Raw genomic sequence first — 19877 nt, 5'->3', positions numbered from 1 at the left:
TGAAAAGAATGATAGTGGAGAGATACGAAAGTAGCAACAGTATCTTATATAGAAATATACAGGTTATATACAGAAATATACAGTTTAGCAGTCATATGATGTTTGACCGTTCAGTCCTGGAATTTGACCAGTCAGAAACAAGTATTTCTGAGGGCCATGCAAAGGTGAAAAAGTGTATCACCATCTGTGTTTTTGACATTATTACGCAGTGCACAAACTTCAGCAGTACCGTTTTTAAGCAACTTTTTTGTGAATGGATTCAGTGTTTATAAAAACAAAATTCCTGACTTTTATCTCCGAAGTGGTTAAGGATAATAAGGAAACAATGTGATTCCGTTCCAGCATTGTGTTATGCCACAGTCAGCAATAGCAGAGATATTGTGGTATTTCCTGAAATGCGATTTGAGCATCTCCGATCACACGAAAAACAATCCACCCATGGAAAATGGAAAAAATGCTGCTTAGAAAGCTCTCTCTAAGAGGAGACAGTATTTGCTGTCTCTATGTGAAGGTATCTTCTCAAATCTTAAATGACCCCTGCAATGCTGTAGCTGACTGCACCAGATTTTAAATCCATACCTCAGTGCGAAAGAAAGATAGTAAAGGCTCTTTCATGCCCTTGTGCTTCTGTTTTTGCTGTTAAGGGCCTTTGGATATGCTGAGTCACATCCTCCCAAACTTAATTAAGTTTTCATTAACTGTGCATTATGAGATCAAACTGGTCCTTGTTTTATTCATCCAATGAATGACTCGATATTCTGTCACTTGTTAATGAGGTGGCTGCAACATAGTGGATAAATAACTAGGCTGGTAAGCCAAAGGTTTGAGGTTCAAACCCTGGACAGGATCTATATCTATCTACATCTATCTACATCTATGTCTATCTGTGTCTATCTATGTCTGTCTGTCTGTCTGATGAATAACCCTCAAGTGCTTCATATTTCTTAAGAATCAAAGCAAGCGTGAAAGATGGAAATGTTTTTAGTGGACAGAACAGATGGAGTAAGTAGAATTTACTATTTTCTTGAGGTTTTAAACATAGTGAAGCATATCAGCCAGGGCTGCATTTCCACATGATGCACTGAGCACTAACAGGCTCCCTAGTTGAATAACAACTGCGAGGGAAGCTTACTAGCCAGACTCTTAAAGGGACAGTTCACCCAAAAATTGAAAAACCTGTCATTGTTTATTCATTCTCATTGTAATGTCATTCCAAACCTGTATGGCTTTCTTTCCTCTGTGGAAGACAAAGGAGAAGTTCAACAGAATTTTTTTTTTTCTCTAGAGTGAAAGTGAATGGGATCTGGGGCTGTCAATTCCCAAAGATGTTTGCTGTACACACATTTAAAATAAGAAATGATTAACTTTACATTTCTATTTGTTGTTAACAAGAACTAACAATGAAAAATACTTTTAAACCATTTATTAATCTTAGTTTATTTTAATTTCAGCATTATTAATACATTATTAAATCATAAGTTGAATCTGTTAATATTATATCTTGGTTTTAAGCTAACATGAACTAACAATGAAAACTACTTCTAAAGCATTTATTAATCTTATTTCATGAACTTGAGCTAACATCATCTAACAATGAATAGTTATATTTCTATTAACTAACGTTAACAAAGACAGTAAAACAAAAACAAAGATACTAAAACAAATGTATTGCATTGTGTTAATGTTAGTGCATTACTAGTGGAATCTTAGTGTTGCTAGTTTTCAAGACAATTAGCAATATTACCTGGAAATTCAATACTTATTATAATTACACAGAAAACAAACACTTTTGCTGGAAAATGAAAGCATGGCAAAACATTACTGATCGTAATTTTCATTCATTTTTTGCTGATGCTGCTGAAACTATCAAAGTATCACAGTTTTGTAGATTATTTTACCTACCTGACAAGTTTAATCCTCGGGTTGTGTTCGGTTCATTTTGACCCGAAGAGGATTTTTTTTTTCTTGGAATTGCTAGTATTGCATCGAACTAAAACTTACTGACTTTACTCACCCAGGGTATAACTCTTCCCCAATTTTTTTTGAGAATTTTTTTTCCCCCCTCCTTGTTACACTTGTGTTTATTTAGTTGAATATTGACAAATATATCCACAAATAATGCTTTTTTTACTCAAAAACTGAGGTGCATAAGCTTATATCAATGAGACCTACGATCAATCAGTTCCAAAAAGAAATAACAAAACCTGTCCTAATTGAAAAGTTGACCAAAAGATTGAATCCAATATTTGGTGATGATATAGCATAACAAGCGCTTTACAAGCAATTTTTAAAAGACTGGTCATTTTTGACTGAGAACACAAAAGGTGCTACAGGGTTTTCAACACCTGCATAAATGTTAAAAAGTAGATTTCAGAGAAGATTTCACAACCAAATATCACAGAAAATGTAATGTTTACATTTGCAAGGCATAAAAATATAATGTTGGATCAAATGTAAGATATAGTGCTGCTGACTCAGTAGGGCAAGTGACAGTTGCAGTGAAACTCTCATATCTTAAAGGGATAGTTCACACAAAAATGAAAATTCTGTCATCATTTAAACAAGATATTTGGAAGAATGTTTGTAACCAAGCAGATCTCGCCCCCCGACTACCATCGTATTTTTTTCCTACCATAGTAGTCAATGGGAGGTGAGATCTGCTTGGTTACAAACCAAACATTCTTTCAAATTTCTTTCTTTGTGTTCAACAGAACAAAGAAATGTATACAGGTTTGGAACAACTTGAGGGTGAGTAAATGATGACAAAATTTTCATTTTTGGGTGAACTATCCCTTTAATGCTGAACCCAAGGTAGATTCTTTCAGCATATTTCCTTCTGTGTTTCTAAGCAGAAAGAAAGTCACACAGGTTTGTAACAGCGTGAGGGTGAGTAAATGATGACCTCTTTTTCTGTCAGTCTAATTCTCACTTCTTCTGTATGACCCTGCAGCACTGACTTGTTTGCCATCAGAGCTGATGAGTCAGACAAAAACTGTAATTATTGGTCGTATGTGTCAGCATTAGCTTCCTGGCCAGCTGAGGTCAATGCCATATTGAATACTCTTCACTGTGATGTTGTGTGGAAAAAGACTGATGCGCCTCTTTTAATTTGTTGGATACGCAGATGCACTGATTGATAGAGGCAAACAAGGGTCAGGCGTGATTGCTGGGAACTATGAATAAATGCATTAAAATGGGCATGGATGTGAGATTTCTACAGTGGTAATGGACTTACAATAATTCTGGCAGCCTTCGCTAAGTGAGAGGGATTAATGGTAAATGGAAGCTTGCGCGGGGAGCTGCCGAGCCCATGGGAGAAGGATTAGAGAAGGGCAGGCTGCATGCCAATGAGCCGAATCATCTGAAGGGTTGCAGCAAAGCTTGATGAACTAACCAAGCCAGACACACGCCAGCTGAGATCATGCACATACGCACACCTTTCCCAATGATGGCAAACCGAGGCTATTGACTGTGATGAAATATTGGTGAAAAGCAACATGGTGAAAAGTTTTGACTTTTTTTTTTTTTTTTTTTAAATCATACAGGTCAAATTTATTTCAGAGTGATTGTATTTCTGCAACGTGCACAAGCAGAAAACAAACTGACAGTACACTAAATGTATTTATCAACATGGTCCTTTACAATATAAAGTTTTCTATGAAGCAACAGGAAATAATCGAACAAACCCTGCATCTTTTGACAAAAGATGGCAGACTTGGCTAACACTTTATTTTGATGCTCCCCCAACAGACATCCTACTGACTATAAGTAACTTTGCAACAACATCTCAACATATTCTACTAACCTGAACCCTAACACCTAACCCTAACAGTTTACTACAGTCTACTAATACTCTGAGAGTGAGTTGACATGTAGTTGCAAAGTTACTTATAGTTAGTAGTCTAAAGTGGACTATCGAAATAAAGTGAGACTTAGACTTGTGCTTTCTATTCAGTAACTCTGAGTGAATCTGGGCGATTTAAGCAGTTTATAACTTTTACTTTGGGATTGTGTTCTGTTCTTTGTATATTAATTTACATATTTTAAAATATTATTTATTCCTGTGATGGCGAAGCTGAATTTTCAGCACCATTACTCCAGTCTTCAGTGTCACATGATGCTTCAGAAATCATTCTAATATGCTGGTTTGGTGCTTAAGAAACATTTATTAATATCATTGTTGAAAACAGTTGTGCTGCTTGATTTTTTTTTTTTTTTTTTTTTTTTTTTGTGGAAACCATGAGACATTTTTTTTCAGGATTCTTTGAAGAATAGAAAATTCAAAAGAAGAGCTTTTTGTAACAATTGGTGCTTTTCCACTGCATGGAACGGCTCGGTATGGAACGGTACGGCTCGCTTAAACAGTATCACCTTGGTGGAGGTTCCAAGCGAGCCGAACCGATACTAAATGTGACGTGTAAACACTGCAGATCACTGATTGGTCAGATCACTACCAGCGTCATTGGATTTGAAACAAGAGACACCAAACCCGTTAGATTTAAATAGTCAGTAACAGCCACCACAGTATCATTTGTTTGCATGACTTTTTTTAAAAATGACTTGCTTTAAACGACCGTCGCACGCAGCTTGAAAAAAGAAATGGCTGTATCGTGGTCAGTAGATGAGGTGACTCGTTGGTAGCCGAGGAGTGGATCCACGGCAGTAAAGGCGGCGCAACAATAATGATCAGTCTATAATCCCATCCACTTTGAAGCGGTACTAAACTGCAATGGAAAAGCGAGCCGTGCCGAACCAAACCAAGTCATTCCACACAGTGGAAAAGCACCAAATATAAAAGTTTTTACCATTAATTTTGGTCAATTTAATGCATCCTTACTTAAGTACCATTTCTTTCCCAAAAAAAAAAAAAAAATTCTTACTGACCCCAAACTTTTAAATGGTGTAAATTTAATTATGATTTCATGACGATCAAGTTTGTAAGCATTCTTAATGATACACAATGACAATTATTTTACAATTTATGGCAATTAGGGTAAATATATATTTTTCTGTAAGAGCTGCAGAAACACTGAAAGCCCAACACATGTGAAAAAGGCTTTTGATTGCTATCCTATATGGTTGACACTTGGTCTAAATGGAGTGCCAATGCTGGCTTTATTTTTATGTTCTTTTTGCCCAGAGCAATTCAAGAAAAGCAATAACAGCTCAGAGAGTCTCATGGCCTTATGTTATCTGATAGAAATGACAGGGCAATTATTTCATCAGTGAAGTTATAACAGTGCTTTATGTATGGGCTGTTGTTGCTGAATAATGTAAACTTGACTATAATAAAATATGAAACGCATATAGGGGATATGGTACTAGTGTGTGCGCTCAGGAGTGATTCTGATCCATCTTTCATTCGTTCTCTCCAGCTGTGCAATCTCTGAACAGCCTGAACGACCAGATCGCTCACTTCATGGTGAACAGACCCAACGCCATGAGCCACGAAGAGGACACCTTTCTTCCCACCGAGAGGGATACTTTGAGCCAATCCATGGCTCTAATGAGACACCTTTTAATGGATGCACAGGTAAAAACATCTCATTATATCAGTTAGTGTTGTGTGCAGGGTCAAAATATTTGAATATTTTAACTTTGTAAGGGCAGTTTTTATAATTACCTTAATAAATGTATGTTGTTGTTTTTTTGTCACATACTGCAATTTTTTTGTGTCAGATACCTCAATTTAACCAGTTACCAGTCAGTTTTTTCAACATCAACAAAAGCGATCTTTATACATACTTTACTTTATACATATAATCTGCATCTGACATGGCATTTATGTTTATTTACACAGTTTAATGCTGCTCATGTACATATTTACACAAAAATTGCATAAATAGCCGATAAATTAAAAAAAAAAAACTTGTTAGAAGGTAAAGCTGCAATATCATGACAAAAATCATTACTGTTTATTATTGCTCTTGATATTGTAATATTGATTATTAATGTCGATTTATAGAACTTTTTTTTGTGGGTAAAAAGCACGAAACAAGCTAAGAACCGTTTACAAATTTGTTTATTGTTTTTTTTACGGAATAGAAAATCAAGGCTTCACATTGGTTATTTCTGTAGCATGAAAAACAAAATGGAAGAAATAATACAAAGAAAGCAAGCAAAGAACTTTCACAAGCGGTGTACCCCATAACTTTGAATCGCTTACTTGCATCTTTTCTGAACTTTGTTGTTTATAATGATGAGAGAATTCGCAAATGCAGATTCACGTGACTTCGGCTGAACGATTCAAAACTCCTCTGATTGGTCACTGCATTCATAAGCTCAACAGAAACGTGTGTGATTGGTTATAATGCTCAACACTGCAAACCATGTGTAAAAAGAAATATGATGCAAGATGAGCAAATCTACTGCAAATGTAATACCACAATTGATACTTTTCATTGATTTCATATTTCACTTTAATTGTAACAGCCGTAATAGATCTCGCTTAATTGTGCAGGGGCATTTTCTGCCCCCCATATTGAATTCAGGGGGCATTTTTGTTCATTTTGGTGGTGTTTTTGCCCCAAGCACCCCTTAATTTCCGACCATGGTTGTGTGTCGTTTAGAATTGAACTGAGAATGTCTTTTAAATTCCATTGCAGTTCCTGAATTTGAATAAAATTTGATTCAGAATTGTAATTCAAATTTAAATTTATGGAAATAAATGGAATGAGCTAACTGACTAAACTCTACTAACTCCACTGTTTAGTTTTTAATGAACTATAATTTTAAATTTTAAAACATTGGCATGTATTAGATACATTATTATACATTATAAAATGTATTAAATTAGATTATATACCTATCTGTTGATTAAACAGTATAAAAATATTGATTATATAATGTATTTCATTTTTTAACAATATTAAACTTTAGAGAATATATCAGGGAGAATATATTAGGGAAACATTATTCAGCATTATAGTAAGCTGTGATGCTGTTATTAATAGCTACTTTAAATATTCTACTGTACATGTCAGGGAATAAAACAGCATAATAATTCAAATTAATTAAATTCCTGCTCAGTTTCCCTGATGAAAGTATTTGAATTCAGTACATTCCTCATTTGATTCAGATTCCAGCTCAACATCCTGTGTGGCCAATTCCATTAAAATTCACACTAATAAACTGACAGTGAGACTATATTAAATGTTACATTTATCTATTATTATCATCATCATCATTTATCAAATAAGAATCATAATAAACATTTTACAACAGAAATTTGAACAAAAACTGTAAATCAATTAACACTAAGTAATTAATTATATACCTTTCTGATGCCTCTGCAGCCTTCTTGTTTTTAAAGGAGCTGAAAAATGATTGTTATTCATGAGAAGACAAGACTCAGAGGGAACATCAGCGGTTGAGCTTGTGATGACTCATTCCTAATTATTTTCAATGGGGACATCATGAAGAAATTTCAACACATTAATCAAGGAGCTTTAGCCTTAGGCAGACCTCTGTGGCATGACACTTAACTCCTCCTAAATGCATCTATGTCACCCATGCTTCAGTGAGTCAGGACAGCACATCTACGCCACTGGATCCAATAATGGCTCGATCTGGACAGACACTGTCCACAGGCACACTAAAAACATAATTTATAATCATAGAAAGACTTCAGCTCAAACCTCTGGTTTATGCCCAGAGGAAAACACGTGACTGCAGTTTTTCTAGTGATATTCCTCCATTCTTTGAGACACAAATGAGACACAAACATCTCTTATGAACCAAACTGCTGGTGTGCTCTTTCCCTCAATGGAAGTACGTGCACTACTATTTTAGTGTCTGATTTTTTTTTTTAAGAAATTAATACTTTTATTTTGCAAGGATACATACATTAATCAAAAGTGACCGAAATCTTTTATAACTATTATAAATGTCTACTACAAATACATTTTTATTCATCAAAGAATCCTGAGAAAAAAGTATCACGATTTCCACCAAAATATTAAGCAGAACAACCATCAGCTTATTTGAATGATTTCTGACGACTGGAGTAATGGCTGCGGAAAATTCAGCTTTGCTATCACAGGAATAAATGACATTTTAAAATATATTGAAATAGAAAAGAGCTATTTTAGGTTGTATTAATATTTCACAATATTACTGTTTTTACTGTAGTTTTGATCAAATAAATGTAGTGAGCATAATAGACTCCAAAAATATTTAAAAAAATCTTTTTAGACAGTACTCTCAGTCTTAAAGGGATAGTTCACCCAAAATGTACAATTTGTTTATCAATCTAAGATCTTTAAAAAGGTCATAATTTCATTTTTGGGTGAACTATCCCTTTAAGACGTCACCGGCTGCTGCAGTAGGGTGAGGTATGTTTAAGTAAAGTGTGATTTTGTTCTCAAACCAACAGACTGCAGTTTTGTTTGGTGCCACTAGGGGTGCAAAAATCACATTTCACCTACAAGTAATCTATTTAAGTGCTTCCTTTATCTGTATTCATTATGCCTAATGCTGAAGATGTTTTGGCAGTGCTTTTGGGGTCACATTGTGGTTCATGCATACAGGGTCGAGGGGAGTCGATGTCGAGAAGGACCAAAGCATTTTTAAATGTCGTAATTTGAATAACTGAATGTCACTTCATTGAAAGAGGTGCATAAATAATTTAGTGCACCCCTCTTCTCTGCACCATTCAAAAATCATTAGCTCTCTATCCTTCTTTTACAATAGATACTGCATTTAATTGGCATAGTTCTTTCCGAACTGGAAAACAGTGAAAAGAATAATCAAAGGAAGCATTTGCTTGTGTGGGTAGTCTGGGACCAAAATATTTTATGTGCCTCAGGATGTGGGATAAAAAGTATCCACTACCTGGTTTCACTGTTGTTGTTGAGGGAAACTAGTCTCTGTGCTGATTCGCTTAATTGTTTCCTACTTCCATCTCCAGGATGTATGTCAAGGGAATGTTTGTCCGCAGCACAATGCCTGTCAAAGGCTTTTTTTAAAAGTTCTTTCCTGAACATCGCAATCTTTCCTCCTCATCTAACGGAGCTGTTTACATACACAATAGAAACACCACTCTGGCTAGAAACTGTGAATGCTAAAGTTAAAAAACATCTGCTAAGTGCCGAACAAGTAACCCGCTGGGCGCTTGCTTAGGCAGCTACATTGAGTTTGATTGGTGGATTTTACAGTTGATTTTCCCTGTGCATCTTCTCATAACTCTCTCGCTCATCCTTGTTAAATGATGAATGTTCAAGCTGACGAGACATAGTGATGTATTTGGCTAATCAATTAGACACAACACAGATAGGTTTGATTGATAACGTGGCTCGTCCCCATTTTTCAGAATATATTTCTTACTCGCAGTGTCATTGATTAAGCAGAAAGTAATTCAGCGAAAGGCCATCGTCTTCAATTGTGGGCGGCTACGTGCCAACTGTGCAGAGAGATTGTTAGCCCCAAGTCGCTTTTGCTTTTATAGCTGAAGTACCAAGACTTTATGATGGATGAGCGTGAATTTATAAATAGATACTGGGGCACAAGTGCTGGAAATGTTGGGGAAAAAATTGTTCTGATAAAAATTGTGATTGCGATTTAAAATGCGATTAAAAATAAAAACCTTCAGGTTTTCTGTGCTTGTTTGTAGGCCATAAATGTTGTGATTATACAGTAGTGGCCAAAAGTGATTGGATTGGGGATTAGCTTCAAAATATGAGTAAAACTTTTTTGTTTTTGAATATTTTAAAAAGGAGGGAAGAACAAAACTCTAAAATTGGTTAGGGTATTTATCTGACAAAATTATTTGGCAAAAAAAGGGGTAAACTACAGCCATAGGTTTTATTTTACTATGCAAAAAATGCATAAAAACAAAGAGTTCAAAGAAAAAAGCATACATTGACTACAACATAATAACGTAATTTCTTTGTTTGACAGCCTGATCAAAATTTACGTCCGCACAATTTTCATTGCATTATCACAAATAAAACAACTGACTACAAGCACAACTATGCAATATACAAAAATATTTAACAATTATTTAATAATTGAATTGAAAGGGTGAAGTAAATTTTTCTAGGCCGGGCATCACTTTTGGCCACTACTGTATATCAATATATGTATATGATAATAATTATTATTATTAACATTATTATTATTATTATTATTATTATTATTATTTTAATATTCACAAAAAAAAAAGAATATTCCAATAAAAAAATAAGTATTTAAGAAAAAATAGTCACAACCTTTGAGATTTCATAATCACACTCGTATATTTTTGTCATAATGCAATTTTTAGATTAATTGTGCAGCCTTAGTTTTAAACTTCAGATATGGAAACCATTATAGAACGTGAAAATGAAAATGAAAATGCAAGTTTATTTCACTGCCATGCATTTTCACACTCTGGCGAAAATGACTTTCCCTAAGAAAGATTAGAAAGTTGAGGGTTTATGCTTCTTTCATTATGGATTTTGTGCCAAGTTGAATCTGATTAATATTTTGTGGCAGAAATTTGCATTATAGAAAAACAATATTATTATCTGCACATCTTTAGCTTTATGTTAGTAATCCTTCACTATCAGACAGGGAAATGAAACTGCAGTTTCAGAGATTATTGAGAGGATAAAAATCACTCAAGGCAATCAAAGCACCAGTTCCCTCATTTTATTTGTATAATGCACTATAGTATTTAGATAATCAGACATGATTTCATTGCTCTGACAACACGAGCTTACAACCTTGTGCTTGTTTATGTTGATCCTATATATGAGTCTGGGGCTAAAGAGGAATCCCAGATGAATAATGTGTCACAGAAACTTCTATCTGGCTGTTTTTACTACACGAACAGTGCCAGCTATTGCCTGAGGGGATTGGCTGGCTACATAAACATACACATGACTACAGGTTAAGAGTCTAAAACAGTGACACAGAGTCCTGACTGAGAGTTTGCTTCCTTCCAGAGTTTTTTTTTTTTTTTTTTTTTCCACTTATGAGTTATCTTGGAAGCTCTCCACACATTTTGCAGAGCCTAGTGAGCATTAACTGCCAGAGCTGCCCTTGAACAACATTACAGTCCAATTCATGGCGATAATGGACAAGCGCTCCTGTGCAAGACTATATTGACAGGCTCATAATCATGGCTGGAAGTCAGGCACATTTCCAGTATATCTGGAAGGAGATACGTGATGGAAAATGTGCCAAAGACTTCAGTCAACATCAGCACAACGCTTAAGTTGCATCCAAAATAAATTGCTCGTTGTCAGACCTCTTTCTCCACTGTCAGGTAATTTGGGCATCATGGTCCCTGAGCCTCTGTTCAAGAGCATTTCAGCTTTATACAGTGCACGTTAAAGGGTTAGTTCCCCCAAAAATGAAAATTATGTCATTTACTCACCAGTATGGCGTTCCAAACCCGTAAAACTTTTGTTCATCTTCGGAACACAAATGAGATTTCTGTCCCTCCATTCACAGTCTACGCAACTACCACTTTGACGATTCAAAAAGTTCATAAACAGATCGTAAAAGTAATCCATAAGAATTGAGCAGTTTAGTCCAATTTTTCTGAAGAGACATGATTGCTTTATAAGATTTAATTTAGGTTTTTATTTACATGTAAACATTGACCAGCGAACATAAACAGAAGCTCAACCGTACTTGCTTGGTGCGTGAGAACAAACCTCACTGGTTCTTGTGGAATCTCAAACATGCTGCGTAACACATGAGAACAAAACTCATTGGTTCTCGCATGTCAAGCAAGAATGACTGAGCTTCCGTTTACTATAACTAGGGATGCACCGATACCGATACCAAAGGCCGATACCTCGCATGAAGTAACTGACAGAATTTTCCGTGCACAGAGACACCGGCGGCAGCAGCAGAAACAATATCAGCCTCAGAGGTGTGGAAATACTTCAAAATTAATGATGACAACACACACATTGCGAACTGCATGCTTTCAATCACAATTCATTATCGATCAGTGAAGGCGGGATAGGCGAATCGCGCCGAATGACACAGACCAGAAGCACTCTCTCTCTCTCGCACGCGCTCTCTCTCTTTCTTGCGCGCGATCCCAGTTCTCTCAGACAGCGCGCGATCAGTTCTCCTTGCGCCTGAATGGTCAAATGCACACATATTTGTCAAGTTGTCAAAATGTCCATCGTGTGAAGTATCTCACGTAAATACAGTCGGTTATGGCTTAAGTCGACGTAAACTTTTGGGTGAAAACAGGATATGTGTCAGTATTCATGGATTCGGTCTTAAAGGGACCGTAGCCTATATTTGTCATTAATGTTAATAAAACAACAAAAGATGTTAAATAAATGTATACATGGTACATAAACCTACTGTATCTGAAAAACAAGTTTATTGTTTATATAGTATTGTTTGTAATTTGTTTGTAAATTATATATATTGGTAATTATGCCCTTTGAAGGTTATTGGACACTGAAGTTTTTGTTCTTTAAGTTTGTGATAAGCACATAAAAATTATTACTTTTTTCATTAGAGTAATAATAAAGAAGCTGTCCTACATTCATTAGTCTCACTATGTTGTGCTTGGAAAGCTACAACATCACCAAAAAAAAAAAGAGAGAGAGAGAGAGAGAGAGAGAGAGAGAGAGAGAGAGAGAAATTAATAAATGTATAGGCATCAGTATCAGCGAGTACTCGTACTCATACTCGGTCCTTAAAAAATGGTATCAGTGCATCCCTAACTATAACTTATGTGTGCGTTGAAGATGAACGAAATTCTTATGGGTTTGGAACGACATGAGGGTGAGTAAGTGATGACAGAATTGTAATTTTTGGATGAACTAACCCTTTAAGCCTAATTGTTCTGTGTTTTGACCTCAGTAACTACAAAATGACTGTCAGGATCCACTCTAGAACCTTTTGCCACCGGAAAATTTTCAGTAAATTAGGGCACAGTGCAGGTGAAGTGCTTTTGTGTGCCGTGCTCTTCATCATTAATTACACTTATCAACAATGTTGACAGCCTCTTGGAAAAATCAGGAGTGTTGGTTTTTTTTTTACACAAGCACTTGCAATTACATTACGCCTGATTTTGACACTTCCCTCCGTCTGTGCACAAGAAAATTAGAGCCTTTTGTATGTGCTAAACATTAACCATATAATGCCTGCTGTATCATATTTGATACAAAAGACCTCTAAATTAGTAACATGATCAAAATTTTGTTGAAAAACTTGTTGCACACAATCTACTACATGTTGTCTGATTAATAATGTATACCTTTTTCTAGAAAGTAAAAGGCCTTTTAGTATAATTGTAAAAATTTCCACCTTCAGGTTGTGGTACACATGTCTTTTGCTGTGAAATCTTTACTGATTTTTATAAAGTAAATGTAAGAATACATTTTATATTTTAAGTAATATTTCAGAATGAAAACTTACTGGACTGAAGCAACTTGATCACATCAGGCTTTTAAGGAACGTTTATTTGTCTCAGTCATCATTATATTGCATTGCATTATATGTTTTGCCCCCTACAATTAAACTATAAAGAGCTTTGATCTTAAAACTATTTAAATATCATCTTACTAAGACATTAGATATAGAGTGACAACTGATATTTGTATGCATTTTATGAAAGTAGCCTGCTATGCTATTATAAATTCTTTAGCTGTCAGAATTTCATCTTATTTTTTGGACATATAAATATCAGCAACTCCATCAAATTGCAAATTTTTTTGTCAGTTTGGGCCTCTGAATAAAATTTTTTCACACATGCAAATATTTTAAAAGATTTTGTCTAAAGGTTTAATGTATTATTTCATATGTCAGGCTTTCTTGTGTCTTAACTTCTGTGTGATTAAGCGATTTTTTTTTTTTTTTCATTTTACAGTTTTATTTTACGTGCACCCTCTGTGTAGTATGGCTTGATTATCTGTGATCTGTATTTTAATCAGATTTGTTAGTAATCCAGTGCCCACTTTTCCTCTAATTTGTCGTCTCTTTGCGTTTATTTGTTACATGCTGCTGAGGCCTCAGTTCCATTGTGAAAGATCATCTAGAGGAAGTTTTAGCACATTGAATATCGTTGGGCAGATTGTGATAGGTAGAAAATTAATTTGGATAGAATTTCCAATGTTTCTCTTTGAACGTGCTCCAGGAATTGATTGCTTCATTTGTCATTTGCACAGATGAATTATGTATGTGTTGCTTGCTGGAGGGGAGGGATTAATCAAATGCATGTTGATAGGTTGTGTAAATGTGTGTGTGTGATGCGACAGAACGTGGCCTGTTTGCATGCAGAAGTGTTGACTGGCTATGACAGCTCATACTGCCGACTCTTTTACACTAAATGATGTTTCCTGATTGGAACTGAGGACTAATTATAATGATGTCATATATTTTATCCCCTATCCACTGTTTAACTTTATCTCCAGACAAGTTTGGTCTAGATCAGGGGTCTGGATGAGGTAAGAGTGGCATAACAATCAAGATTGAGGGGATAGACAGACGAGCTGGCTATATAAATTAACCCCGACCAGAATCCCTCTGAATGTAAACAGCATAGAAAAAACAATCTGATAACATGATAAAAGGCATGATCTCACTTTTGTGTTTCGCAAAATAAGAAATGATGGGTTTGGCGCTAGATGCTTTTAACTGCCTGGAAATGTGATTCCATATGCTGTAATTTGTGAAGGAGCTAATTTATTCCATTATAATACAGACTTTTGGCAGAATTGCATCTTTAATTACTTATTGACCAATCAAAGTTGAGTGGAGTGAATGCAGGCGGAGGCGTCATGATTAAATGGTTTCAAAGGCGGTATTGATCAGTGTGGTTTGAGTTGCACCCGCTGGACTGTTTCTTGGCTTCAGCATGTAATATATACAGTACTCTTTACTGTTTAATAGAATCATTCATGAAAACTGTTGAGAGAAGTGAGAAAATGACTCAAATAAGAATTACCAGACATAAGCATTATCATGTTTTAAAACTTATATACACTACCCTTTAAAAGATTGGGTTGCATGATATTTTTGTGGAAACCATGACACATTTGTAATACACTATTACTAAATAGTCAGTCATAGAGAGTATAGAGTGAATCTGACTCAATATTTAAGCACAGAAGCAAATAGATATTACAGAGCATTGGTGGGTTGGTGTGAAACGGTGAGAGAAAGTCTCTCTCAAGCTCTCTTTGCATCTTAACTCCTCTAGACCTCAGTAGATTTTGAGAGCTCTCGTGTGAATTCTTAAGAATTTTCAGAATAAAGGGTTCAGTAGGACAACAAATAGATTGAAACACAGAATCAAAGATAAGAGCAATTGCTTAGTTGAGGCAATTTGGAGGAGAAACAAAAACAATTTAGACTGCTTTTATTTCATTTTAATTAATGCATTTGAGATTTATGTAAGGCAGCAGGGGAGCTAAGAACTGAAACAACAATAACAAATCTATTGAGCCATGTGGACCAGCTGCAAATGATAATGTAATACATTAAGTCAAGAAATAAAATGTCTCAATAGATAAAGTATAGACCAGGTAAAGTTTATTAATGTGAAGTTATTTATCCTAAAACAAACTCTTAATTAACAATAGACAGATAGACACAATTCATGGTAATTAAGCCAAGTACTTCTTTAGTTATAAAAAAATTATTACAAAAAATAAATGTTATTTTGAGGCCAATACCATGACATGGCAATTAAAACAAGAGGGTAAATAACAGAAGTGTGGAATCTTTTAAAGATATTTTACAACTAAGATAAAAGGTAGTTGAAATCATTTCAGTGCTTTGATATTCGGCAGACCGGCGTTGTTTGCGGTCAGATTTCACCTTATTAAATGTCAGGTGTTCACAGCCATTACCGTGAAACAGACAGGGCCTGTATGGATTCTACCGTTGTTTGAAGTGTAAAAAAGCAAATTACATCGTGATGTGGGAAAGCGCAGAGATCTGGAGAGCAGCCCATATACGGAAATGATTGGAAGGCTTTCATCCAATGTCTATCTGATCCAGAAATAGACTGACTTGCCTTTATTGCTAATTCTGTCAGTTGTGGCACTCAAAAGAGAGCTGAGGCTATCACTAACTCTGATTTTCAGGGAGTCAGAATATCTTTCTGCAGATTTTTTACTTTTTCCCCTTGAACAAACTTGTGCTTGTGTAAAAAATGGAACAATCTATATGAATTTTGTTACATTTTGTCATAGACTGCATCACCTAAATAATAAATTTTTTTAGTAAGTAAAGCAAATATAGACATATTTCACATCTTAGAATACTAAAAATGTTATCAAACCGATAACATAGAAGTTTGGGGATTATGTAGTGACCAAAAATGTTAAATTAAAAACAAATTAAAAACAAGACCACAGTTTTTCAGAATATCCTCCTTTAGTGTTGATTATTTTCACAAGTAGATGGCGGCAATTGTCTTTATAGTGAGTCATATTAATTAAACCGATTCTTTGACAAACACTGAATTCTTTAATCACTCTGTCGCTTAGTTACGTGCATCCTTTCACCGTTTAAACTGTCAATCATCTTTGCTGCGTCTTAATTCACATACTATCCTTTCTAAATAGTATTTGAAATTCGAATGAATGTGTCCCAACTCAAAGTATGTTAAAATGAGTATGCCAAAGAGACCTGGATGGTCTACTGTTTCCAGTTAAAATCTGAAGTACTGATTCATGCACACTTCAATGGCTAATATTGCCCACAACCCATTGCACGAGGATTCAGTTAGAACTAAAAAGTGTTATAAACCTACAAACATGGCGGATATGGTTAAGTACAGAAGTTTAGATAAAGGGGTTTAAGTGATTAATAAACTGTATCTAATCGAAAGATATGTCATCTGCAACAGCATTGTGAACTTTTATAAAGATACATTTGTTCATTATCTTTTAAATGCATCATTATGTAAACACATGAGGAGAGTTCTCCACATGAAAGACCCATGACTGACAGATCAACGTGCTACTACATTTCTCTCTGATACTTAGGAAATTAAATTAAATTGAATGTGGAGGATTTTGACTATGATAATGAGTCACTGAATCATTCACTCAACTGTTTCTCTGATTCATTCAAGAATCAAACACCACCTACTGTGTTGCAGCCATTCTGCTGTGGCTTTGTTTGGATCCGTTTTCACTGTTGGAGAAAAAACAGGCAATCTGTCTGTCTGTCTGTCTGTATGAGATTGTTTTTAAATTACATAACATTGAATACATACAAACAGGCACACAACAGCTTGTTCTTTATATTTTATATGTTCTATATATATACACTATATTGCCAAAAGTTTTGGTACGCCTGCCTTTACGTGCACATGAACTTTAATGACATCCCATTCTTAATCCGTAGGGTTTAATATGGAGTTGGTCCACCCTTTGCAGCTGTAACAGCCTCAACTCTTCTGGGAAGGCTTTCCACAAGGTTTAGGAGTGTTTATGGGCAATTTGTGAGGTCAGGCAGTGATGTTGGCGAGAAGGCCTGGCTCAGAGTCTCCACTCTATTTCGTCCCAAAGGTGTTCTATTGGGTTGAGGTCAGGACTCAGTCAAGTTCCTCCACACCAAACTCGCTTAGCCATGTCTTTATGGACCTTGCTTTGTGCACTGGTGCGCAGTCATGTTGGAACAGGAAGGGGCCATCCCCAAACTGTTCCCACAAAGTTGGGAGCATGAAATTGTCCAAAATGTCTTGAAGCATTAAGAGTTCCTTTCACTGGAACTAAGGGGCCAAGCCCAACCCCTGAAAAACAACCCCACACCATAATCCCCCCTCCACCAAACTTTACACTTGGCACAATGCAGTCAGGCAAGTACCGTTCTCCTGGCAACAGCCAAACCCAGACTCGTCCATCGGATTGCCAGACAGAGTAGCGTGATTCGTCACTCCAGAGAACGCGTCTCCACTGCTCTAGAGTCCAGTGGCGGCGTGCTTTACACCACTGCATCCGACGCTTTGCATTGCACTTGGTGATGTAAGGCTTGGATGCAGCTGCTCGGCCATGGAAACCTATTCCATGAAGCTCTTTACGCACTGTTCTTGAGCTAATCTGAAGGCCACATGAAGTTTGGAGGTCTGTAGCTATTGACTCTGCAGAAAGTTTTTCTGCGCACTGTGTGCCTCAGCATGCGCTGACCCCGCTCTGTGATTTTACGTGGCCTACCACTTCGTGGCTGAGTTGCTGTTGTTCCCAATTGCTTCCACTTTGTTATGATACCACTAACAGTTGACCGAGGAATATTTAGTAGTGAGGAAATTTCACGAATGGACTTATTGCACAGGTGGCAACCTATCACGGTACCACGCTTAAATTCACTGAGCTCCTGAGAGCGACCCATTCTTTCACAAATGTTTGTAGAAGCAGTCTGCATGCCTAGGTGCTTGATTTTATACACCTGTGGCAATGGAAGTGATTGGAACATCTGAATTCAATGATTTGGAGGGGTGTCCCAATACTTTTACTTTTACAATACTTATATATTTATAATTAATACTTATATATTTAAAATTATTTCCACATTGTTCCTATGTCCCACTTCCTATTATTCTATCTGTTATTAAGTGAGCATTGCTTATCAGTTAAGGTTTAATTGTTTTCCTTTCTGCTCAGCATATCTACATTTTGCAAACAACTTTTTTTCTCTCTTCGAAAACAATTAATCTGTTGAACACTCATATCAGATTGAATGCAGTGAGGCTTGGGCGCTCTATAATGAAGTATGTACTGTGGAATATATGACATTTTGATACACCTCATGTGGCAGTTGTGACAGCTTCATCAGTTAAATAGATATTTCCACTGAGACTTGCAAAAATGGCTCTATTTTTTAGTATGCTTTAACCATGCCTACTGAGCTGGAAATGCTAAAGAACATTTGAAAAGAGAACCATTATTCCCTTCCAGTGCTTTTAATGTTACTTCATTTGGTCAGCTCAAAGACTGTGTTAACCCAAGAACATTCTGATATGCTTTCCATATATTTTCATAAACATGCATATGGTTGCATTGAATGGACGTATTAAGTTCTGGGCTACTTTGTATTTAAAAGCTAGTCTGTCTCTGTTATAATTGCTTTTAGTGTGCTATAGATAATGGGCTTCAGCTTCAGCAATTTTCAGCCATTTGACAAATGCTTTTCATCTGTTTGTTCCTCCACAATGTTCCTGTGGTGTTGCATCCATGAAGATTTTGAACTGTGAATAATTTATGAGAGGCATCTTCTTCCCTCAGCTGGTACTCTCTGCCCAGAAACGGTGACAAACAATACAAGTCTCTTGTTTATTCGTTCTGGCCCTTGTTAGGTTCTATCTGATCCTTCTCTCTTCTTTAAACTTTTTGTCAAGTGCCTTTTCTATGCTCCTCATCCTGAATTTCTTTACCAGCTTTGTTTTAAATTCAGAGTGGTGGCAAGAAGGACTACATCTGAATTTAAATCCCTCGCCAAAGCAGCTGTTTTCTTCTGTGAACCTCTGTGGAATTCAAAATCAGCACGTTGTCTCTCTTTTTTTTGTGCCTGAGGAGAAGTGGTGCCGCAATTACATTCCCTGCCGACTGATTTCTGCCAGTCACAATCTGTTCAAGGCGGCCATTTATGCAGCGGCTGGCCTGAGGCATCTCGAAGCATGGCGAGCCACTTCATCTCAAGAGTGATTCCGTGGAGGACTTCACATTGATAAAATTTTCTTGTGAAAACTGCTTCCTCAATGGCTATCAGTTGCTTGCTGAGTTTGTCAAATGGCACTTGGCTTTGTCTGATTGCACTGAATCTTTTTATATATGAGAGTATGTCGTTTGAGAAAATCTCTGTTCCGTTTAGCATGACCTCATTCCATCAGGTCCAGAAGGAGTCTGTGGATTTTTTATTGCATTTTAGGCTATATTCTAATTTTGAATGATGAATGTATTTTTAAA

At 36.1% G+C, this 19877-nt stretch overlaps 1 protein-coding gene across 4 annotated transcripts in view; it reads left to right on the top strand.

Annotated features, from left to right (window-relative positions):
* The window catches only part of kaznb (kazrin, periplakin interacting protein b), a 168244-nt gene that overhangs the window by 32950 nt on the left and 115417 nt on the right, over nt 1-19877 (top strand). For all 4 annotated transcript variants that reach the window (XR_007932580.1, XM_051912274.1, XM_051912279.1 and 1 more), the window contains exon 3: nt 5376-5533. Coding sequence is in view for 3 of the 4 variants with exons in the window: in XM_051912274.1 (XP_051768234.1) it covers nt 5376-5533 (158 nt within the window). In the remaining variant the exon portion in view is untranslated. The remainder of the gene's footprint in view (nt 1-5375; nt 5534-19877) is intronic.

The sequence above is a fragment of the Ctenopharyngodon idella genome, chromosome 11 (genome assembly GCF_019924925.1).
Source record: "Ctenopharyngodon idella isolate HZGC_01 chromosome 11, HZGC01, whole genome shotgun sequence".
Taxonomy (NCBI): Eukaryota; Metazoa; Chordata; class Actinopteri; order Cypriniformes; family Xenocyprididae; genus Ctenopharyngodon; species Ctenopharyngodon idella.
This window is presented reverse-complemented; position numbering and strand designations above follow the sequence as displayed.